Consider the following 23,062-nt stretch of genomic DNA (forward strand, 5'->3'; position numbering starts at 1 on the left):
ATTAGACATTCCCATACAAAATAAATCATTCTAAGTTTTATTGCCACAAACTAATAGAAATATGGTAGATGGCTCGTTGACTCATCACCCCAACAAGCTAATAGAATTTGAATTAGGCCAAATTCATATGCCATATAGGCCAAAATGAGTTAGAGCGCACTTAGGCTAGCTTATTTTTTGCGGGTATTTTTTACCCGCGGGTAGGCTGGTATGGGTAGTATACATCCATATCCGTACCCGCCATACCCGATGGGTAGAAGATTTTACCCAATAACATACCCACGGGTAGAAAACTCGTTCCATACCCGTCTTCTTATCGGGTAAAACCCATCGGGTACTCGGATTTCGGGTACCCATTACCATGTTGAATCGGATGGGCATGGTCCGAGCTAATCCATCAAAAGCAAAAGCATCGGATAGGGCCTGCTCGGATTAGCTTTTTTTTTTAGAAACCGGGAATATATTTCATATAAATTTCTGGTAGTTTACATCCCACAACTTACAAAGACAACTCTGAAAATAAAATAAATTACAACTAAGTCCTTGTAAGATCCTCCCGGTTGTCCCCGTCGCCGACGGTCGAAACTGCCGCCCGTGAAGCCGACCACCTTCCCGACAAAGTATATAAGAGATTTTCAATGGCACCATAAATAGCACATTGGGGACACCAACATGCCCTATCAACGCTGAATGAACAGGCCTAACAAGATGACCAATGGCCATCACATCGCCGGACAGCAAGGGATCTGGCGCTTCAATCACCAACAACCCCGGCACACCGGACGACGAGCCACCCCAGGCGGTGGGTGAGAAACCACCAGCAGTGGGAAATGAAAACCAACCCGATTTCTCGTGTTGGTAAACTAAACTCCAAAGATCGACGCCGGCGAGGTCCGCGACGAAGACAAAGGAGTAACAAAAGAACCCAACAAGCCTCCTCTGACCAACCGCCATGTCATTGGTGCTCCAACAAGGACAACAGACACGCCATCGATGCCGTCGCTAGACCCCGTCGTTCCCGCCAAGGAGTTGAGAAGGGGGCCCAAGATTTGAAGCCTCCGCAGCCGCGAAACCCACCAGGAGCAGCATCGGCCGCCTCCGGCGAGCGCAGCGCCAGCACAAAAGCTTCCCGCCACCGTAAAACCCAATGACGTGGGAAGAACTAACCCTAACCCGCCTACCTAATCCTAAGAAAACAGGAACATGAATATACACCGCACGGCAATTCCACCGCTCCCACCCACCTCCGACGCCGAACTGGCCGCCGGAGGCAAGGGGGAGACGATGAAATCGCCGCCGGAACTCTCGTCGCCCTCCAGTCGCCCTTTATGTACTGTAGCAGGAGAGAAAGGTCTTTGCTGCCCTGGCTTGCACAGTCGCAGTTGACGACAGGATGAGGCTACCGATCACTTCACTTCCGAACGTGAAATTGAGGACCGAGCAACAAAACGGATAAGAACGAACAAAGCTCATACCGTGGGCCGTCCTAAGCTGATTGAGGGTCTTACAGGCCCACGCTAGCCCATTTTGGACGTGGCAGAGTGGAAGCAACCGACAATATGGGCCCCAGCACGTGCTTTCACGCACAGGATCAGGACAGCGCGCGGTCGGCAGTCCGCGGCGGGGGCCAACGTGTCGAGGCGGTCCACCACCACCACCCACGGAACTCCCGAGGCGCCTAGAAATTTCCCGGTTCGCGCCCGCGCGCTCCCGCCACGTGAAACGCGCGGATATCTCCGCGTTGCCGACGCGCCAGCCACGAACCTCCCCGAGCCGACCGGCCGGCCAATTAAAAAAAAAAACAACCGCCCTGATAAGACACGACCGATTCAACCGCCTTCGCCGCCGCCCGCTCGTCCGGCCCCGAACCGACCCCAGCCTTGCGTTGCCGAGCGGCCAACGTTCCCGCGCACGCCAGCGCAGGAGAGCCGTGTCCGGGAAGGATTCCCGCCCCTGCTGGAGCCAGACCAGCGGCCCCTCCACGGCCTCTCGTCCTCAATAAATAGCGCCCACGGGACGGCCTCCTCCCCTTGCGCTCTGGCTTTTCTTCTCTACGGTGTTCGGCGCCTTGCCCTTCTCGTCGCCTCGTCGCGCTTGCGTTTTTCGCTCTCCTCGCTCTTCGTTCCGTTTCTTCTTCTACTACGGTTGATTGATTCGTTTCGCCGCCTTTGCCCTTCGGTGCTCTCAGATTGCTCGGGGCGGTCGCGCGCGCCCCTCCGTGCGGGTGTGGCGCGGGGAACGAGCCGAGTTTGGTCGAGTTGTTCGGTTTCCGGTTTAATTTTTCCAGTGATTCGATCCTCCAGTATTTTCGTTTCGATAATCGTTTTCCGCCATCTTCGCCTTCTCAGCGTGTGGGTTGCAGGGTTACCCGTCCCGATTGGGGAGTGGAGGCGGGGGTTCCTCATGGCGTCGTGTGGCAAGGAGGTCGAGGCAGGTCAGTCTCTCGTCAGATCCGGCGGTTCATTGGTTTTATCACCCGGAGGATCGGTGGTTTCAGGCTTAATCGTCCCGGTGTGATCTCGTCCTATGGCCTCGGGTTACCGAGCGGTCTTCTCCGGTAGTCTAATGGGTCAAGGTGGATTCGAGACCTCGGTCGATTCTTATTTTAACGGCTGATCTCGTTTGTGGTGGGGTGCTTGTCCTGCTTTTAGATGCAGAAAGAGGAGGGGTCCTTGCTGGTTCAGGAGAGATTAGTTGAAGGGTGGAGGTTTGCTTATGGTTTCCTTCGTCGATTTTGATTTGTTATGGTCGATTTCGTATCATGGTGGCTTGAAGGTCGCCACCTATGAACTTAACCCGTATGGGAATTGCTGTTAGCTGGATCTGCAGAGGAAACAAACAGAGGTGTAAGTTTTGGAGCCTGATTGAGGCGTTGTCTGGAGTTTATATCGCCGCGAGAACATCACCGTTTGGATATCTCTACCCCAGTTCCTTCTTATTGGTCCTTACTCTTATGTCTGTCTGCTGCAATTCTGATATCTGGGCTGCTGGTTCTTCTCCAGCAATTGGATTGTATGGACGGATGGATTGGAGGCGGGTTTGATTCTGCTTGAGTAATCGGAACTGAGAAGTGTTCCGTGTGTTTGTTCACTGATTTTTCTCTCCTGTCAACATTTTTCGGCAATTAACTTTCCCCATAGGCTACCATTGATGCTTCGTTAGTAATTCTGCAGTTTGCGGAGGCACACAAATAGAACTGTCAGCTGGATTAGTCAACGATCGACCAGGCTTTATCCCTATTCCTGCATTTTGATGATAGATTTGTTTAAGGTTCAAATTGATGGTTATCATAGAGTGGCCTCTCACTAATTGCAGATCGCTTGGTGATTGCACAGGAGCTATAGGAAGCCCACTGAATCTCTGCAGCTTTTCAAAACTATTCTCATCTTGTTTGTTGAGTGGATTCTACCTCAAAAGTAGATAATGATCATAGCATGGTCATTATTGCAGGTCACCAGCTGATATTTTTGCAAGAGTTGTTGGTGCCGATTGGAATGTGTTGGGAGTGCCTCTTAACCTATTCTAATTTAGAGAACCTGCCATATTTTTTGGAATTATGATAATTTCTCAGTTTAAAATTTGGATACTATGATGATCAACATGCAGTGGTAGAAGGTTCCGAGCATATTTGGGGGATTCAAGCGACGTGGGGGAATTTTATGGCTACAACATACTTACACTCATTTCTAAACTTTGCTCTGTTTCATCATGTTATGCTTTGAACATAGCTTTAATCCGGTGTTGCTTCTCTATGTTCGCAGATCATTTAGCCCAACTAGTTGCTAGTTCATCCATCTGATTTGGTCATAAAATGTTCGGTTTGGGATTTCTCTCTGGTTTGATTTGCTCTATCTATATTTTTGTGCGTGCTTCTTCATGTGGTGGCTGCAGGATTAGTTTGGCATTGGGAACTTCCTGCATCTAAGAACTGGTACTTGAAATTGGGGGCAGGTCAGAGTCTAGTGCACGATTTTGGTTAGTATTGGTTCCATTACTTGTATTCAGTCTTTTCAGATCTGAATGGTTGGATGATATTTTGCCTCTCCAATGGGATGATGACGAGGTTTGAGACTCTGAATTTATTCAGTATTGTATAAGCTGATCTTTGTTCTGGTGTGTTTTGTGTCATTCAGAGATGCAGGTGGGGCATTGGTTGTGGAGGTTGGTTGATGTAGAAGGTTTGGTTATGGTTGACAGTAGTTTTGCTATTTCTGTGTCATATTATGATGATATTAGACATTACATCTTTAATGCCAGCGCTTCAATTGTGATCGATGTTCAAATCTATAGAATGCTTGGAAGCAACACTTTGACTGGAAAAAAAATTATTACTTTGGATTGGCATCAATGTTCAAATCTGTAGGATGCCTGTAATTATGTGGATGAGTTCTTTTGTGCCGTAACAATTGAAATTATAAGGAGGATTCTAGTACTTGTCATATAATTTCTGCATCCATCTGTTATCTGTTATTATGATCAATCACTTAAATTATATGGATGCTTAGGAATTCATATGTGCTTCCTATCCAGTTAGTTTTTTCAACCAGTAAGGCTTTCAAGTTATTGCAGATGTGACACACTTGTTGAGCTATAATTTTCTGATCATTTGTTGCATGTCTCATGCCTCTTCTCTACCAAGCCAGGCCTATCACTATCCTAGGAACTCACCATGATTCTAAGGAACCTAAAAGAGTCCTTTGGTAATTTCAGGCTTAGAAAGTTCAATTTTTGCAAGTTAAATCCGATATATCTTCCAAATTCCACTGCCTTCTTTACTTCTGTTGACCAGAGAACTTATGGATAGTGTACATTGATGATTATTTGGGGACCTGCGGAGTACATTCTGAAGCTGTTTGAATGCACCATGGTTGCTTGATGATCAACATCTGCAAGAAAGATCCCTCTGCCCAGAGTCTGCCCAAACTATTTCCTCTGTTGTTGACTACACATTACTTTCCAGCTTGCTCGTTCAACTTCGTTTGATGGTTGTTTGGTTGGTTTCCAGTTATCTGAGAATATGGATGCTTGGTTTCGAGTAATGGAGCACTTTATAAGATTCTTCCTTCTAACCAGAGTTCACTCCTAATATCTGGAACTTCTGTTTTGGATCCACTTTGACAGCTGTTTGGTTGGTTTATAATAACTGCTAAGGCATCCCGAGAGGCTATTTTCATCTATGGATTCTTCTAGTCATTTACAATCCTTTCACAAGCTTATTGATGGTTCTGAAACAGTCCTTACCCTAGATGTCTCATCCAATGGTGCAGGTTCACTGTTTGAGTTGATTTCCAGTAAGAACTCAATTGATTTTGCAAGAAGCAGCGTAAACCATGTTTGCAGACACCTAATATCTACGCCTGACTAGTAATTTATTTGCTTTAGCTTTTTGAAAAATAATCATGAGTGTTTCTTCTACGATATTTTACAGAATGTGCAGAGTCATAGTATTACCTTAAAGAGTCCTAATTTCAAATTAGGTGATGCCTACTAACATGCAATCTGGAAATTAGGGGATGCCTCTTAACATGCAATCCGGTTCCTGATTTCATTCTACTCACTTCCTTTGGTATAACCCTTAGCCCGCTTACTATTTAATTCGTGGCTATCAAATTTAATTGTCTTGATATGGGTTGTTAATTCATTCACTAATTAATCAGTTATAAATAAATTCATCGTATCACAGTATGCTCTAGCCATTAGTTTTTTTTAGTAATCTAGTTACCACATAAGATCAGCACTATAAAGTTTTTTGTAACTGGAGATAATTGTCCCTATAGCTTCTTTGATTAGCTATATTCTCTTCTTCCTTTTTCGGTTATCGATCTCTTGGAGAGAAGCATTTCCTTCACTGCACCCTTTATGCCTTATCTTCACTTTATGCAGACTCGACTCTTCTGAACTTTGTTCTGTTATTCCCACATTTGGAGTCACATCAGTTCATTTTATCTTTATGGATCAATGGATCAAAACCAAGGATTGCTCTCGGCCAAAGAGAATCTATCTGAACTAACATGTTTGGTTGAACGATTGCTGCATTTGAGCCTATACACCATTTGGTTTCGCACTTTCTGCTTTGTGGCAAGCTTCTCTAATACTCTAAGATGGAACTGGAGTCTTCTGTTTGCTTCTTGCGTGGTGGTCATTTTTATGGCGGAGGTCAGATTTACTGGACAGTGTTAGAGGAATGAAGTCATCCTGGTTCAGATTGATGTGCTGATTTGCTGGGCTTGAAGTCGAAGAGCTTTAGGATTGAGCTGTAGAGTGAAGTTTACCTCAGAAGCTTAGGTGCTTGCTTTAAGTAACCTACTGGATTTTCCCACCCTGACTTGTATTGGTGAACTTGAATCGTGTGCTTGGTTCCATTTGTGTGTTAGTTGTTCAGATTTGTTGGAGAGTCTGTTTGGTGAAGCTCTGTTATGTTGACAATATGTTATGTGGTTGGTTGAATAGTGTTCTTAGGTTAGCTACAGACTAGGATGTTAGACTTGCAATTTTGGTTAGGCAACAGACTTCTTGTTCAAGTGGTTCAAGCGACGACATAGCAAAAGTATGCTGACATTTTAAGTAAAGTACTATGATGGCATTATTTGCACTTATTGGATCTGAGATATGAGGATGCTAAAATGAAGAATATTATTATTAGCCAAAAACAATCACCAACTTCTGAATTGGTTTGCCGGACCTGAAAAAAATATCTGGAACAGTTAGTAGGACACTACTTTTAGTCTTGAGCTGCTGCCTGTTTGTTTTCTATCAGTGGTCATGAAGCTTACCGATGATGTCAGTTTTTTGTGATAAGGTGAAACTGTACAAGATGAGGATTGCCCAATGTTGTGTGCTTGTGGACTTCTCTAGCTCTTTGTAGTGCTGTTGGTTTGGACTCTGCACTTCGAGGTGTTCTCTCCTGTGAGCCAAGTTCTGAATTGGGTTCTTGATCATGGAGTGATTTTTTTCTGAAGCTGGTCGTTGTGGCAATTGAATTTGTTCACATGGAATTGTAGAATCTGCATTGGCCACCTCGATAACTCTTAATTTTCTTGAATAAGATTTGCTAAAACCGTGTTACAGTCCACACCTTTTTCATCCTCCAGATCCAGTTATCTGTTCTTGTACCTTGGTGCCAACTGACCTGAAGTCTTACTTTTTTCCTGATTGTTAAATCAAATAAACTGCAAATGGGGACACTATTTGCCAGAGCAAACTGACTAGGCTGCGACACTCTGGATGTCTTGCTGATGTTCACAGCATGTGTCTTTTCTTGCAAGTTTAATTTAAGTTCACATTTCACAGCATGTTTTTCTCTTGCATGTTTAATTTGACTTTTCACATGTCAAAGATATGCCTTGTTTAGGCTCGAAGAATCTTTTTCATATAATTTTTTCCAAACTAGTCAGCTTTTTGTAAGCTAGGCCCTTTTTATATATGCTTATATGCGCAAGTCTTTGCATGTTGGTTGCTTGTGTTTGAGCTTAGGACCGTGGTTTGTTGTTTGTTTGTCTTTTTGATTTGTGGTTGCTTGTTTGTTTGCGGTTTAACACTGCCTTTGCCGGTCCCAAGCCCGGATGAGAAAATGTGGAGGGAACTGCAAGTGGCTCAGCTGCATGATTGGCATTTAGGAATGTTATGAATGTTATTGGGAGACAAATTGTGGTATAGTTAAAACAGCTAGAGGCTGAAGGCTTGAATAGAGGAACTACCATCATGGCAACTATGATGAGTGTCTTTTGAGTTCCATTTGATTCTTATTGCAATCTGCTCTCTAGCTGCTTATTCTGTTTATTTCAGATTTAGTGTTCTAGACCTCCAGATGACTAGATGAGGGGGAGAATAGGAAACTGTCGAAACTGAACCGGTATTTGGTGTTGAATAAAGCTGGTGCATCCAAATTGTGCTCGCTATTCAAATGGAGGAATGCAAAATTTGATTACAGAAGCTAATGGCTGCAAAACGCAGTCCAAACTGGGTCTGTACGTTGGGACATGACCGTCTTTCAATTGGTGTGCTAGACTGCTAGTACATGGTTAGAAATCAGTTTGCAGAGCGCGCGCGGTTGGAGGCCCAGCTAGATTCAAGGAGCATTTTTCTTTCTTTTTTGTGCAATACTGCTGAGATTCAAGGGGCGTGTAGCCGTGTAAAGAGTAAGAACTTGTCATTTCATCCACGATGCGCTTTCCTGTACACGGAAATGAACTTCTTAAAAGAAAACAAACTGGAGAAGAGAGGAGCGTCAAGCGTGGGACACGTGAGAGAGAGAGAGAGAGAGAGAGAACAGGGAGCACTCATGATGATTTTTTACGCGCTCCATCGGCGATCTTAACCTGTTTTAACTTAAATCTGGATTCTGAAATTTTATTTCAAAAGAGCGACGGGCCCAAGGGTCAAAAAATCCTACTAGCTTTGTCCATACTGCTTTGTGCTGATGCGGCGATCTTACTTTCCAGACCTGCTGGCAAATGAGCACGCATGATGTCCATCACCCTGCAAATGGGTTGAAAACCAAATTATATCTACATCATTCCATTCTCATAAGAGATATTATATGAACTCACTATATCCCAAACTACCACCACCACACACCAATTCAACCCAAATATTTGATCTTATAATGTAATAAACTATTAGCCAAATTATGGTTACAATCCAATAAGAACTCGTTTCTCAAAAAAAATTATAATATATATTTTGTCATACTATTTTGCACAGAGTAGCTGCCGATTATACTGAGTCATCTCAAAAAAATTTAGTCAATTTCGATTAAATTTTATAGTGCGAATGCGAGATTTTAATTTCAGGGTCCAGCTTTTAATATATGGTCCACGTGTAGGTCTAGCCACTCTACTTTGCACAGTCATACTGAGTCATCTCCAATAAATTTCGGTCAATTTCAATAAAATTTTATAGTGTAAACGCGAGGTTTTAATTTCAGGGTTCGGCTCTTGACATGGCAGCCACGTGTAGGTTAGCCACACTACTTTGCACAGAGTAGTTGTCAGTCATACTGAGTCATCTCCAACAAATTTCGGTCAATTTCGATAAAATATTATATTATGAACGCGAGATTTTAATTCCATGATCCGACTCTTGACATGGATTTCACGTGTGGGTCTAGCCACACTGTTTTGCACAAAGTAGTTGTCAGTCATGAGTGATCTACAACAAATTTAAGTCAATTCTAATAAAATTTTATAATGTGAACGCGATGTTTTAATTCCATGCTCTGACTCTACACAAAGAATTCATTTTAACCCAACACAACCCAATCAACTCCAACCCGTATTTACATTATTACATAGAACATGTTCCACCCCACCATATTATCTAATATAACACATTTCAATCCATCCAAATACACCCTATATTAAAATCTAACCCATTAAACTCATTTGAGCTCATGCCGTTTGCCTGATGAAATGCCCATAGTCAACTAGGCAACAATATCTTAACTTATCGAGGGGCAAAAAAGTCCAGCTGAAAGACAAGACCAGGCCAAGTGGCAGGCCACCATAGCAAGCAAGAAAATGAAGATCCAATCATGGTGCGCGAACAAAAGCCTCCCAACAGTGGCAAGAACTAGATCGTCCCTCTTCTTCCCTCCGGTCCATCTCCGTCCCACAACCCCTACCCTCACCACCCGTCCGATCACGTCGACGTCCATCTCCTCCTCCACAGGCACGCCCCCCTTTCCAAGATTCTCCCCTTCCGCCTCCCCCCGATCGCCGATAAAACGGAAAGCAGTGGATCGGACGTCACCAAAAAGATCGGTGGGGAGACGAGAGAGAGAGACGTCGTGAAAGGCGAAAAGGGGGAGGAACTGGGAAAAGGGAGTAGTCGGGCACTCGGGCACAAAGTTTCTCCCAGGGAGAGGCAGGCTCGGCGGCAACCGAGCGAGGCCTCTGCGGCCTGCCCGGCTGCCCCTACCGACTACCGTCGGTTCCATGTCCTTCTCCGGCTCGAGATGAGGTTCTGATGCCGGAATCCTGCTTTTCCGGCTCCTTTACCGCCTGGAGGTTTCGCGTTGGTGCGGCGTGGTTTCCAGCCCCCACGCCCTGAATTCTCTGTCTCCACGGCTTCGAGTCGGACGCTCAAACCTTCGCGTGTGGACAGTGTACAGAACACTTGTACTTGTATAGTAGCACTGGAAATTTAAAAACTGCCAATACCTTAAGACATTCTGCAAAATTCTTTGCAGGCATGTCATTGTCAATGAAGCGTAATTGATTTCTGATTTGGAATTTGTTTGTAGCCAGCTGAACTTCTCTGAGACTACTTTACTGATGAAATGCACCGCATATACGTTTGTACCCAGCTGAACTTCAATGAGACTACTTTACTGATAAAACGCACAGCAAACAGTTTAGTGCACTGATTTTACTGGGCACACTGAATTTGCTAACGATGTGGGAGAAATAGGGCAAGTTTGTGGTGTTCAACTGTTTGGAGCAATTCAGTAATTTCTTGAGTCAAATTTGAATTGAGCAGGTGTGAGGATTCTGCAGCAAAGAGCAAGGTATGATCTCAGGCTCAGTCAACGGAATTCGGTGTTATTCTGCTGTCTGCTCTCATCTGCTTTGGAAGACATTTTTTTTTGGAATCGTGCTTTGATAGAACTACTATTGCTAAATTGAACCAATGAATATATTGGTTCTGCACAGATGCACTATAACACTTCACTGGGATTACTGCTACTTGGGATTTTTTTCAGACAGCTATCTGATCTCACTAGTCTGAGATTCATACTTATCTTCAGCCTTGTTCCTATGGATTCAGCGTGCTCAGAATGTATCATGTGTGCGGTACTGGTTTGAAAAAAAATCGTAGGAAACCATGGAGCCTATAATATACGTAAGTCATGAGTAGCAGTGAAACAAAAAAGAATGATATTGTACAAACCGATATCAGAGACCGAAGATCATATCAACTGATATCGGTTCGTGCAATAATCATGTCAACTGATATCGGTTTCGTACACCAAAATGGCTGTACGAACTTGGAAGGTCATATCAACTGTTGCTGCAAAATAATCACGGGACCATGGCAATCATCTTGACACAATTTCTGCTCAGGCATTATGTATCACGCCTTCAAGTGCTTCTGTGAAACAGGAATTTAAACATGCATTGCTGTTGTCACTGCATCGGTTGCATTTTTCAGCAGTATAAATTTTGTGGTATACTATAGAAACACAATTTGTTTATATGGTTAAATGTAAACATCTGACATAATCTGGAATTACGAAAATGGAAACATGAAAGGAAATGGGGTCACCACAAATCATATCATCTTGAGAAAGTAAAAAAAATCACTATGCAACCTGAATGTAGTTTTTTACAAAGAAAACTCGGTTAGCCATTTTGGCTGCCTGAACTTTATTACCAAGAGAACAATTTACAAGGGGGCATGGAGGACTTTTTACATCTTACATGGGGAAATAAGAAGGAAGGCAAAAGAAACTGCCGATTAATCAAACATACTATCCATGATCGACTAGAGGATTTACAGGCTATAATACAGATAGATTTTGGAACAAAGCTAACTCTCTAGTCATAAATCCATGTGCCTTAGCATCTTGTTCTTGAAGTAAGAGTCTGTATTGACGTCGTTTTTATAATTCTGTCATTCTGTGTATCTTTGATTTGTGTGTGCCACAAACACTATGGACTGTCATCTCCATCATTGACAGTTCTAGAAAATATAGTCGGATTATTGATGGCTAACCACTCCTCTATGACCACAAAATCACACTTCAAAAACAATCAAACATGTCACCAACTCACCATCTATTAATTTACTTTCATTTTCACTTGCAATTACATGATATTAAAAATAAGCAGATACCTTCTCATCTGTGGATTATTTACTTTGCTTTCTAGAAAACCTCTACGGGTTGTTTAAGCAGTTGGCGGCTCATGACGTGATTTTACACCGGTGCACGTATCCAATGAGTTTTTTTTAATATCCACGTATCCAATTAGTTGACCAGATTATTTAGTATGTTTCTTTACTCCATGTACGTGTCCATTAAACGTTGCATACATGACTTTGCAACGAACAGCTGTTGAGAGATAGAATAAGCAGGTGCCAAATCTGACTGGGAAGATGAACAGTATCAACTAAGTTTACCTACGTCATGCGAATTTGTTGAGGAGGGAACGACTCTCTTTCATTCCTTAGCATATACCCCCTCCGTCCCGCTTTATCTGTCGCTAGGAAAACATATGCCTGTGAGGGGAATTCCTGTTCATGTGCGACTCTTAAATCGAGACAGAGGGAGTACATATACAAGGTGCAAATTACAAGAAAGCCCTGCTACAGTTTACTATTTACTGAGAAAGAATCACCAACAGAATTCAAAGTTCCAATTTCCAAAGAGTGCAATGGGCTTGGCGTCTTATCCGTTCTCTTTTGCCACTTTTCAAATGCCTAGACGTTGGCACGAGACGTCGAAGAGCGTCTTCCCATGAACAAAGCAAAGCACCGTTGACCAAAGGCATAGTGCTCTACTGTTCTGCTGAATGGCTTACCTGTGGACTGTGGTGTGTGTGTTCCTGTGAGCAGTAAAAGGCAACTCTAGACGAGGAAAAGGTTGAATGAAAAAAAAAAGAAATGGGGGCAACTCTACAGGCTGCTCTTCAGGGGGGATTTAATCGAGACACGGAAAATTGGCAGCCGAATGTTCCACACCATACCATGTTGAATTGTTGATGCATCGACTTTCATATGCACATCAATAATCATATGACGCAGATGCATGTTCAAACACATATTTTAAATGTATAGCATGGTAGAGCTACCAAAAGTTGGCTTCTTGACACAGGCGCGGCTCGTTTGGAACCAGCCTGACGAATTTTTTGCGAAGAGAAGCAGACAGGCCGGCGTCAGCAAACTGTTGCAAAAGAATACGCACCCGGCATGAAGAAACACCTGATTGGCACCACCCGTCACCGTCACCGATAAGAGCATTGGACAGACACGAACCCTGTAGGAGGTCGCACGCGTTGAGCATGCACAAGCCAGTCAATCTGCACAGGTACAGGCGTCCCTTTCAAGTTTCAACTTCCAGAGGTGGAGCTCCGAGCCTCCGACCCCAACCATCAAGCAGCAGTGATGCCCTCGTGTCGAGGACCAAAGATATCTGCATGCACAGGCAACCCCTCTACCGAGATAGTGATGCTGAGGCAATTTGCTTAAAATGTATAGAATTAAGAGAAGCATGTAAAATACTCCCTCCGTTCCAAATTTCAAAACATCGCAAGAATTTTGGAAAGTCAAAACAATCTCAAATTTGATTAAAATTATAGAGAGAAATATAAAAATTTATGATATCAAATTAATATACTATAAAAATATAACTAATAAAAAATATAATGATACTTAGTTTATATAATAAATATCATTATTCTATTATATAAATTTGGTCAAACATAAAATTTTTTAACTCTCCAATATTGTGGAAATGTCTTATAATTTGTAACAGGGAGAGTATTCAATGTCCGGTCCATTTTGGAACAAGTTAATCATCGCTCAAAATTTGCTACGGACAAAGAAGCTCAATCAGTAGTTCAGTACATATGTGATTTGCAAAGTCACGGTGGTCAGAACTCCGATCTATACAGAGTTGCCCATGGTGCTACTGAGGTAGAGAAGGAAAGATGTAAAACTACAGAAAGTATTCTTCATGTAGAGAAAAACTGTATGTACTGGGCTACAATTCTCGATGATGGCAGGTTCTAAAAGTCTATTTCCACGGTAGGTTGGTGCCAGTTACAAAATCTTTCCATCATTTCAAATGCTGCGCTCTCCAGTCAACCGCAAAATCTGTGCTGTCATCCTCTTCATCACTTGATGAATCGCTGCTGGACTCTGTGTCCATACCTACAGGTTTGCTATTTACTTTAGCAGTACGTGCGGCTTTTGACTCTACGAGCTGTTTCTTCAACATATCTACTCGCTGCCTGTACTCCCTGTGTACAAATGAAAAGATGATCACAATAAAAACCTTTTCACTTTGCTCAGAATGGGTCCTTTTTTTACCCAATGTAACTGGATGTGAACAAGTATCTTACTGTTGCTCTAGAGTCAAGTACTCCTCCCTCTCAGCAGCAGCATCAATCTGCAGAATAAATGCAAAGTTTGCTCATATCAGCGGTGTGGAGTTAATATATGCAATTATAGGCATGTATTCTTTTTCACCGTTAGAATAGAAAGTAGAATACAAGTTAGCCTAACCTCCTCTTCTTCAAGGCGATCATCAACTTCCTGCAGGTCCTCTTGAATTTCCTTCTCAAATTCTTTGTATGCATCACTGTACAAGAATTTTATGAATTAGCAAGATAATGTAGTGTACATAACGAGAACCACATATAATAATAATTTACTAATTCTATATCTATACTGCTGCAGATTTTGATCTTGACTGATGCAAAATGCAAAATACATGTGGAAATAACAACACATGACTTGCTTTACAAAATTATCCTCATGCTGTTAAATTATGCTAATCAGCCACTGCAAAGCGCCAAGATCAGAAAATGCTATTCAAAATATAACCAGTCAATCCTGGTTATTTATCAAATTTAAAACTACCAAAGGAACAGGGCAATGCATGATTAATAAAGGGTTCTGGTGAAAACGGCCATGGATTCTAGATGCAATGCAAATGCAAGAGGTGACTTTGTAAACTTACTTCATGTCAACTTTTTGAGGTTGGATACCACGTGCCCGGAGATCAGCATCTTTGTTATCAAAGAAACCTTCAGGCAATGATGCTTTTACTTGAGCAGTTCCTGAACTCTTTGCCTCTTTAGACAATGAACCGGGTTCACTGGATTGCATGCCATTGCCAGTTTTGTTGTTATCAAAGAAGCCATCAGGGACACCTTTCACCTGCATGTGAGTGGAATTAGCGATGTCTCCAGATGTACTAAGTTCGTTAGGAGCTGGAGCTGGAGCTTCATCTTCATCTGCATAGTCAAAAAAATTCCTGGGAAGGATTCCTTTGGCATTGGTGTTGGTATGACTCCCTTTCTTTGCCATTTGATCTGGCCTAACAGATGGTTTATCCGAGCTTGCTTCTTTGGCTTTCGGTTGAACAACAGCAACTTCACGGCGCACAGACCTTCCTTCAGGACCAGTATCTAGTATCAAAGTTGTTGAATTAGCGGAGGCATTGATCTGTGCAAAACCTTTAAGTTTACTAGGACGGCTAACAGATAAGCGTCATATTATACTGTAGCATAATAGTACAAGTAGGAAGGTATTCTGAGAATACATCTGTTATATATGTTCCATAAAACAAAATGTACAAAACCCCTTAGAAGTATAAATTTAAGATTAATGTGTTTTATTAAGATATTTGTAAAATATCTGAAACAACTTCACGATGTATTGAACCCTACACCATGTTTTACTTAACATAGTAGCACACTTATATATTTTACGATTTATCAGATACAGTTAGGAATGTAATTGCAATTTTTTGGTAGAGGTAAATAAGGTAACAATTGGCACACAGAGATTACAATGATATGCCAACACAGATGTTTTATGAGAAAATAAAATCCGAATAGATTACATTGCATAACAGACCAGTGGCAGACCAAAAGGAATAATCAGTCAATCAGATGTTGTAAGGCAAAAGAAGAAAATATATTTCCATGATAACGATAATGCATCTGACTTACAACCACAGAAACATGGCATGTAAAACAATAGAAGCAAAGTGCCCACAGAGTATACTATAAAGCCAGTTAATTTTACGCTATGTGGAGAAAGGGAGGTTGTTTGGTATTCTCACCATCATTTTGCCTTTTTGTTCCCTGATTATCAAAAAAATTGGTAGGTAGTGTGTTAGATTTTTGCTTGTGAGACTCCACTGGTTGTTCCTGCTTGGTATTATTGCCTTGAGATCCTGCACCTGCTGCAGCCTTAGCAGTTGCTGCAGCTTTTGCCTGTTATCAAAATACAAGCTCAGTTCAGAAGCAGTAACGGCAGTTACCTTCAATAGCAGATACACTTTGAAAGCAGTGTATGAATGTAATTTCACAAACTATCAGCTCATTCTTAGAGCGATTAATTATACTTAGTATCTATCTCAACACAGAAACCATGTTCAGGCAGCTCTTGTGGAAAGACGTGTATGCTGTTTGATAGTAAGCAATAACCACAGGCAACATAGATAAGGGAAAATAATGGTTTTCACCATAAATTGCATGCTATTGACTATGGTTAATACAGATAAAATATTTACCACCAAAACTCTGAACGAATAACTAGATTTTTTTATAGAAAAGAAAACCACATCAAAGCAATCCTTAGAATACTGCCATACACATGAATAAATAGGCATTAAACTTCTTCAGTAGTCTGTGGAAGTTCAGAGGTGTGCTCAAAAGGGTTCAAATTAAATGGCCAGCAAAAGAAACAAAATAACATAGGTGTCAAATATGTATTTGTACAGCACTGTTTAGTTTTCAAATGGAACTAGTGATACAGGCAGAGAAAACCATGATTTCTGCTTATATTGGATAACACTTTCTTATTTTCTCTAAATGAAGTGATGGACTAGACTAAGTTTCAAGATATCAAAGCATAGTATAACGGATTGTGTGTCACTGCCTTTAGACAACCACTCGAGCTATCCTCTGAACATGGACAGCAGTCACACTACAAGTTAACCAATGTCCTCAAGTCGTCCAAGTAGCGGCTTAGCCACGATTAGTCGATGTTCAATTGGCTATGGACCTAAGAGTAAGATTGACTAATCGACAATAGTAGTCTAAATGGATTGCTCAGTGGCCAATAATTTTACCTCATGATGTTTCCGTGACACTTGGTGTGCAGGCCAAAGTGCTTCAGACTTTAAAGTAATATTGCAGACTCTGCATATGGGCTGATCAAATTCATTATACCTGCACAAGGTTATACAACTTATAGATGTCAATTCATTAGCTCATACTTGCATTATTTAATTAAGATCCGTGGTACAATGTGAGATACATTTTCAGTTTGTAGCTATAACTTAAAACTAGTTCCGATCTTACACGTGCTGTCAAGGTCTATGACAACCTCTGTAGAATAAATGAATGATGAAAGATGCTGGAATCCACTGTCCACTCTAAAACTAATTTTCCTGATGACATTTCGGCTATGGAATGCATTACCATTAGAGTGTAAGATACTGATTCAGGGAGCTATACAGCATTCGGAACTAATGTCTACTGTTAGAGCGAATCAACAAATCTACTGGTTAGAGGTTTACGCACCACTACCTGGACCCTCACAATTTGCGCCGGCTGTTCATCAGAATGCCCTAGGGTTTAGTTTACACCTCCTATCAGGACGGCAGCCAACCCAAGCATCCCACCGAGTCCCGACCACGGAACGGAACCAACATAGCGGCAGGATTCCGAAGCCCACCCCAGAACCTAACCGAAGACACGGATCAAGACAGAGAGAGTCGGAGCGGAACCTGACGAGCGAGGGGTCGATGCGCCGCTGCTGCTTCTCCTTGGTCTCGCGGAGCTTCGCGCGGAAGATGGCCTTCCTCTGATCCATGCGAGGCAAGGCCGTCCCCCGGAACAGGAAGGGTTTCGCCCTCCCCCTCGGCGGGATACGGCAGCTGGTCGCGCGGTTCCTCGTCTAGAAGGTTCTGGAGAAACGGGAGCTGTCGCGGCAGGAGGGCACGGGCAGCGGGAGGGGGGAGGTGGGGAAGGGCCTTGTTTGTCAATGCTAGAATTCTAGCACGCACACATCCCGAAAAAAGAATCTTGCATGCATGAAGCACTAAATGAATTCTATTTGTAAAATCTTTTTAGGGATGTGTGTAACTTTTCGCGACGAATCTAATTACAGTAATTAATCGATAATTAGCTATAGTGATGCTACAGTAACCATCCTCTAATCGCGCGGTCAAAGGCCTCATTATATTCTGCAGGATCACTAGCGCGGGGTTCTGAAGTTGGTTTTGTAAACTGGCTTTGTTTGACACCGTAATTAGCGGTCAAAGTTTACTATTCATTACCATGCTACAAAACCAAACAAGACCAAGGAACAGGATGGAGACTTGGGCCGAACAGCTCCGGTGCGCCAATCAGGCGGGCTGAATTCTTTTTAATCTAGTAGCCGACTGTCTCTCCAGGATAGTCAGGCATGTTCAAGTGAGTGGTTTGATCTCTGGTTTGGCTTCACATATATGGCTTTGTTTAGTTCGCGAAAATTTTTGAGTTTTGAAATTATAACACTTTCGTTGTTATTTATCAATTAATGCCCAATTATGGATTAATTAAGCTTAAAAAATTCGTCTCGTGCTAATCAGTTAGACTATGTCATTGGTTATTTTTTTCAACTACATTTAGTGCTCCATGCAAGTGTCCAAAAATTCGATGTGATGGATACTGTATAAAAATTTTTGGGAACTAAACAGGGCCATAATTCCTAATGGAGTGGCTATGTCACATACAAGTCATCCTCACAGTATGCAGATGACACAATCATCTGCTTGAAGGATGACTTTGAAGGGGCTAGAAACATAAAGGTCCTACTTTACTTAGCTTTTGTTTAGTTGCAAAATTCAAAATTCCAAATCTATCACAACGAACGGGAATCTTACATGTATGGAGTATTAAATCAAGGCGGAATAAAAAACTAATTGCATAGTTTGCTTGTAAATTACAAGACAAATCTAATGAACTTAATTAAACCATGATTAGACACTAAATTGCTACGGTAACTATGTGCTAATGACAGATTAATTAGGCTCATTAGATTCGTCTCGTAGTTTACAGACAACTTTTGTAATTAGTTTTGTGATTAGTCTATATTTAATATTTCAAATGTGAAAAGATTCCATTTCAAAAAAATTACGGACGCAACCAAATGAGGCCTTATATGAATTAATGTCAGGGATGAAGATCAATTTCTCAAAAAGTGAAGTGATCTTAATCAATGGAGATGAAGATAAAAAAAAATGGCTTACATGGAGATGTTCAATTGTCAAGGTGGGAATTTCCCATCAGAAACCTAGGGGTCCCAATTAGGCCCTCTAGATTACATGTCAAAGATTGGGATCTTCTTCTAGAAAGTCGATTTACTTGCTCCCTCAAACTGTCATAGGAAATCTGACCTTTTTTCTGGCAAGGTGGTGGTCTGAAATGGGAGACTATCACTCTAAGTAAAATGAAAGGTGGACCGGGAATAAAGGATATTAATAAGATGAACATTAGCCTACTGTGCAAATTGTGGTGGATATTAAAAATGGAAGATGGCATTTGGCAGGAAAAAGCAAAATATCTTTGGGGGTGAGGGGGGGGGGGGGGTTGACCCTATTGCTGATGTCGGACACAGATTGGGAGACTCACAAGTTTGGACTATCTCCTCGAAGTTAAGAATACTCTCCTTCCTTATTTATAAGGCACGGTGAAATATGGCACGGTCTTCTAAACGATAATTTGGCCATTTATTTATCATATATTATAGCACTTATGATTATAAATTTACAATCACTATAAACTATATTTGATTACGAATCCAATCATATAAAATTTATATTATAAAAATAAAAAAGATATGCGTGTGTGTCTTATAAAAGAGGAATGAGGGAGTATATACTTGAGAGGGGGGGTATTCAGACTAGAAATGGGGAAAACACTATTTTCAGGATGGGTGATAAACCTATTTGTCTAACCTCTCATGTGCTTTATGACCTCTGTGTGGATAAAAATATCACCGTGTTTGAATTCTTGCGAAAAAATGGGTGCATCAGGTTTGGTAGGTGGTTGCCGCCTGTTCTCTTCAACAGCTGGTTGGATCTGGTGAATAAAGTGTTTACATTCCATTTTGAAACTCTCGGGATAAAGTTAAGTGGAAGTGGAATAAAAATGGAAAATTCTCCACTAAATCAGTCGATGAACACATTTCTCATGGGAGCCCTAGAGGTCGTTCCAAACACATCTGGAAAATGTAGATTGCCTTACAAGATTAAGATTTTCACTTGGCTTGCGAAAAATAAGGTTGTTCTGACTAAAGACAACATGGTGAGGAAGAAATGGCCAGGGGACCCAAGTTGTTGCTTCTGTTCTCAAAAGGAAACAATGGATCACTTGGCCAAAGTCACTTGGGGTACTATGGCACACTGTCTTGGGCAACTGATATACCTCAAACTATCCTACGGTATAGAGCGTGGATTAGAAAATGGCTTCCTGGTGGGTAGGCAGTTTATCATTTTGGTTTCGTTGCCATTTGTTTGGCTATTTGGAAGTGCAGAAATAGGGTCTGCTTTGACAAAAAGTTAATCAAACACCCTTCTAAAATCATGTTTCATGCCTGCTCTTTCATGACATACTGGGTAGGTCTATACAACTCCGAGCTGCAAGGGACTTTGATGGTCGGCGTCAAGGCTCAGCTGGCAAGTCTGGACAACTCCGAGCTGCAAGGGACTTTGATGGTCGGCGTCAAGGCTCTGCTGGCATGTGCTCAGCGCGCAACAACCCCAGCAATGCCTCGAGGATACTGACGGCTGCTATGGATGGGGAGAAAACTGACGAAGAAGACGATATCTGAAGCGCAACACCCTAGCAATGACTCGAGGATACTAACGGCTGCTATCGATGGGGAGAAAACTGATGAAGAAGGCGATAATTGAAACTTCCAGCCGCTGGATCTGGTCTTTTTGCTTTTATGAGTTGCCTAATTTAATACTTTCTCTCTCTTGGAATCATGAAGACAAATTTGGTTCTTAGTTATAACTAGGTGTATGCCCGTGCGTTGCTACAGTCATAAAAAATTATTCAGCGTAATACGCAGAGCATTGATGACATGGTGGTGTTGATCTTTGTTTTGGGTGGAGTAGCAGCACCAGCTTTGTTGTCCGGTAGTTTTTCTGTAGTTTGTTTGCAAAAGAAATTGGTGGGTGAGTAAAAATTATAAACCAGGGGAGATATAACGATTACAAAGGTTGAACAGAATGACCATGGGCAGAAGCCATGCATAAACATAGGAAACAAAGCTTTTGGACTTGCATGCATCCTTGTTTTCACGCAGCTCGGATGCAGTTCAGGCCCGTTTGGTTTAAGTATCAAGTATCTGTTCATTCCTGCAGGTAGTTGCATTTTCTGGAGGGCTATACTCTTTGAAAGTATAACCAGCAAAAGAAAAAAAATGGAATTCAGGCTTGGGTGAATCACTTTGCAAGATACTATAACCTACCAGAGTTAAGTGTAGCAAGTCCAGTAAATGTACAATAAAGTCTTGTTGAAAGTTGAAACAAGTATACTTTTGCTCAGTAATCGATGGTACTAGTAATTTGTCAAGTTAGGAGCTAAACTTTTGCTGCCTGGTCTCTTGAATAATTTTTAGATGACAGTGTTGGAGTCTGCAAATAAATTCAAGAAAATAAACATGACCATATCATTAGCTTATCACCATAGAAGGATGCTTTTCACACCTTAAACATCTTTTATTCATATTATTGCAACTTTATTCAGTGAATTTTAAATGCCAAAAAAATCAACACATGAGAAGGGATTGTGAGTCATTAGTCAAATATGTGTGCTTCCTTTGTTCAGGTTCGCCTCCAGCCGCTCCAGGCCAACTCCTACTTTAGATTAGAGTCATTAGAGACAGACCCATCAATTTGGGAAAATTAAAGCAACATAACAGTTGTATCTAGTAGAATTGAAAACTATGAATCAATCAAACAAAATTATATATAGAGAAGGGGGGAAGTAGTTGAAAGCTGTAAACAATGCATATTTCAAATACACAAGCCAATTTCGAACTTTAGGGCATCAACACTTGGTTCGGTCATTTATCAAACACATTGCAGGGGTTTACCTGGACGACCAGCAGGGATTCAAAGAGGATGGGTCCCAAAATAGAATACATTGTGTCAGACCATAAATTATCAATGCTAAGTGACAATATAAAAACAGAAATTGCTGCAGGTAGACAACACCAAACTCAAATACTTATTGTTTTATACTGATATCGCTGATAGGAACACATTGGCTATAGACAGGTGCACATATCCTGTGCGACAATGACAGTCAGAAGAAACAAACAATTGGCATCGTTCTTTCTGAAGCCACTCAACTTGTTTTTTGAATCAACAGAAAGTGTTTCTAAAATGCCAGCACAACGCTCATAGGCAACATATATATTTTTGGTATATATTGGTCATTAACAAAGATATTAGAAACAATATGGGCAAACTTCTTGCTCTATCCACATCATTGACAAGCAAGACCTTCGCTATATCTCTATTTCTGTTCTGTGTGGCAGAATACTGTGGTGTCCATCCACCCTGCATGAGAGGAAATTGTTTTTAAGAGGAAATTCATGTGTCCCTGAAAAGGGTTGAGATGATCTGAAAATGGTACCAACTTGCATTATCAGAAACATTAACATCAACTATGTACTTAATCATTAACTTCACAGTTTGCAGGATGCTTGCTTGAACATCATAATGGAATGGTGTGGCTCCATTCTGCACATTGGCACTTAATTCAAGGGAGAACATATACGCAAAATGTTCTTGTTCCTGAGACACCAAACCAATGCGACAACAGCTAATGGCGTTTCAACATGTTTTTCCTGAATTTGAACTGAACTTCACCCTTTGTAAAATTATCACAAGAGACTGTGCCAGCTACCCACTTACCCTATCTCTAACAAGGGGATTTGGCTGTCTCTTAGGAGATGACTAACGACATCCTCGTTTTTCCCTATGACTTCAGGATTTAGATTTAACATCCATTGCTTCAGAGAAGGGATTGCATCAACCCTTCTCAAAATTGATTTGAAGCCTGATAAATCAAGATATCTCAAAATTGTAGCAAAGCAAGAAATTTATCATACACCAAAGATGGTTAAAATGATGATATTCTAGAAAAACATAACTGATGATATTCTTGGTACAACAATTCATGAACTGTGAAGCAAAACAAGGAAGTCTCTTCATCTGAACGTGCATCACGCTTGAACTAAAACAGGGGAAGCAAACATATGCAAAATCTCACCAAGGCAATACTGTTAACACCTTGCGTGCTTAATAAATTCCGGCAAAGCA

At 41.6% G+C, this 23,062-nt stretch overlaps 1 protein-coding gene and 1 long non-coding RNA gene across 2 annotated transcripts; one reads left to right on the forward strand and one right to left on the reverse strand.

Moving 5' to 3' along the window:
- The first annotated feature begins 2,023 nt into the window (after positions 1 to 2,023).
- LOC120698264 lies at positions 2,024 to 7,711 on the forward strand. Its single transcript, XR_005684779.1, has 2 exons — positions 2,024 to 5,291; positions 5,884 to 7,711. It is a non-coding gene; the product is annotated as an uncharacterized LOC120698264 (long non-coding RNA).
- A 5,769-nt stretch (positions 7,712 to 13,480) lies between these two features.
- On the reverse strand, positions 13,481 to 17,710 carry LOC120698265 (zinc finger protein 830-like). The gene is made up of 7 exons (XM_039981798.1): positions 17,468 to 17,710; positions 16,808 to 16,907; positions 15,794 to 15,947; positions 14,684 to 15,134; positions 14,227 to 14,302; positions 14,064 to 14,110; positions 13,481 to 13,961 (listed from the first exon to the last, which is right to left on the reverse strand). The coding sequence occupies exons 1-7, from the start codon at positions 17,551 to 17,553 to the stop codon at positions 13,778 to 13,780; spliced, it is 1,098 nt and encodes a 365-aa protein (XP_039837732.1). The 5' UTR covers positions 17,554 to 17,710; the 3' UTR covers positions 13,481 to 13,777.
- Positions 17,711 to 23,062: the final 5,352 nt, after the last annotated feature.

Source organism: Panicum virgatum, chromosome 3K (assembly GCF_016808335.1).
Source record: "Panicum virgatum strain AP13 chromosome 3K, P.virgatum_v5, whole genome shotgun sequence".
NCBI lineage: Eukaryota > Viridiplantae > Streptophyta > Magnoliopsida > Poales > Poaceae > Panicum > Panicum virgatum.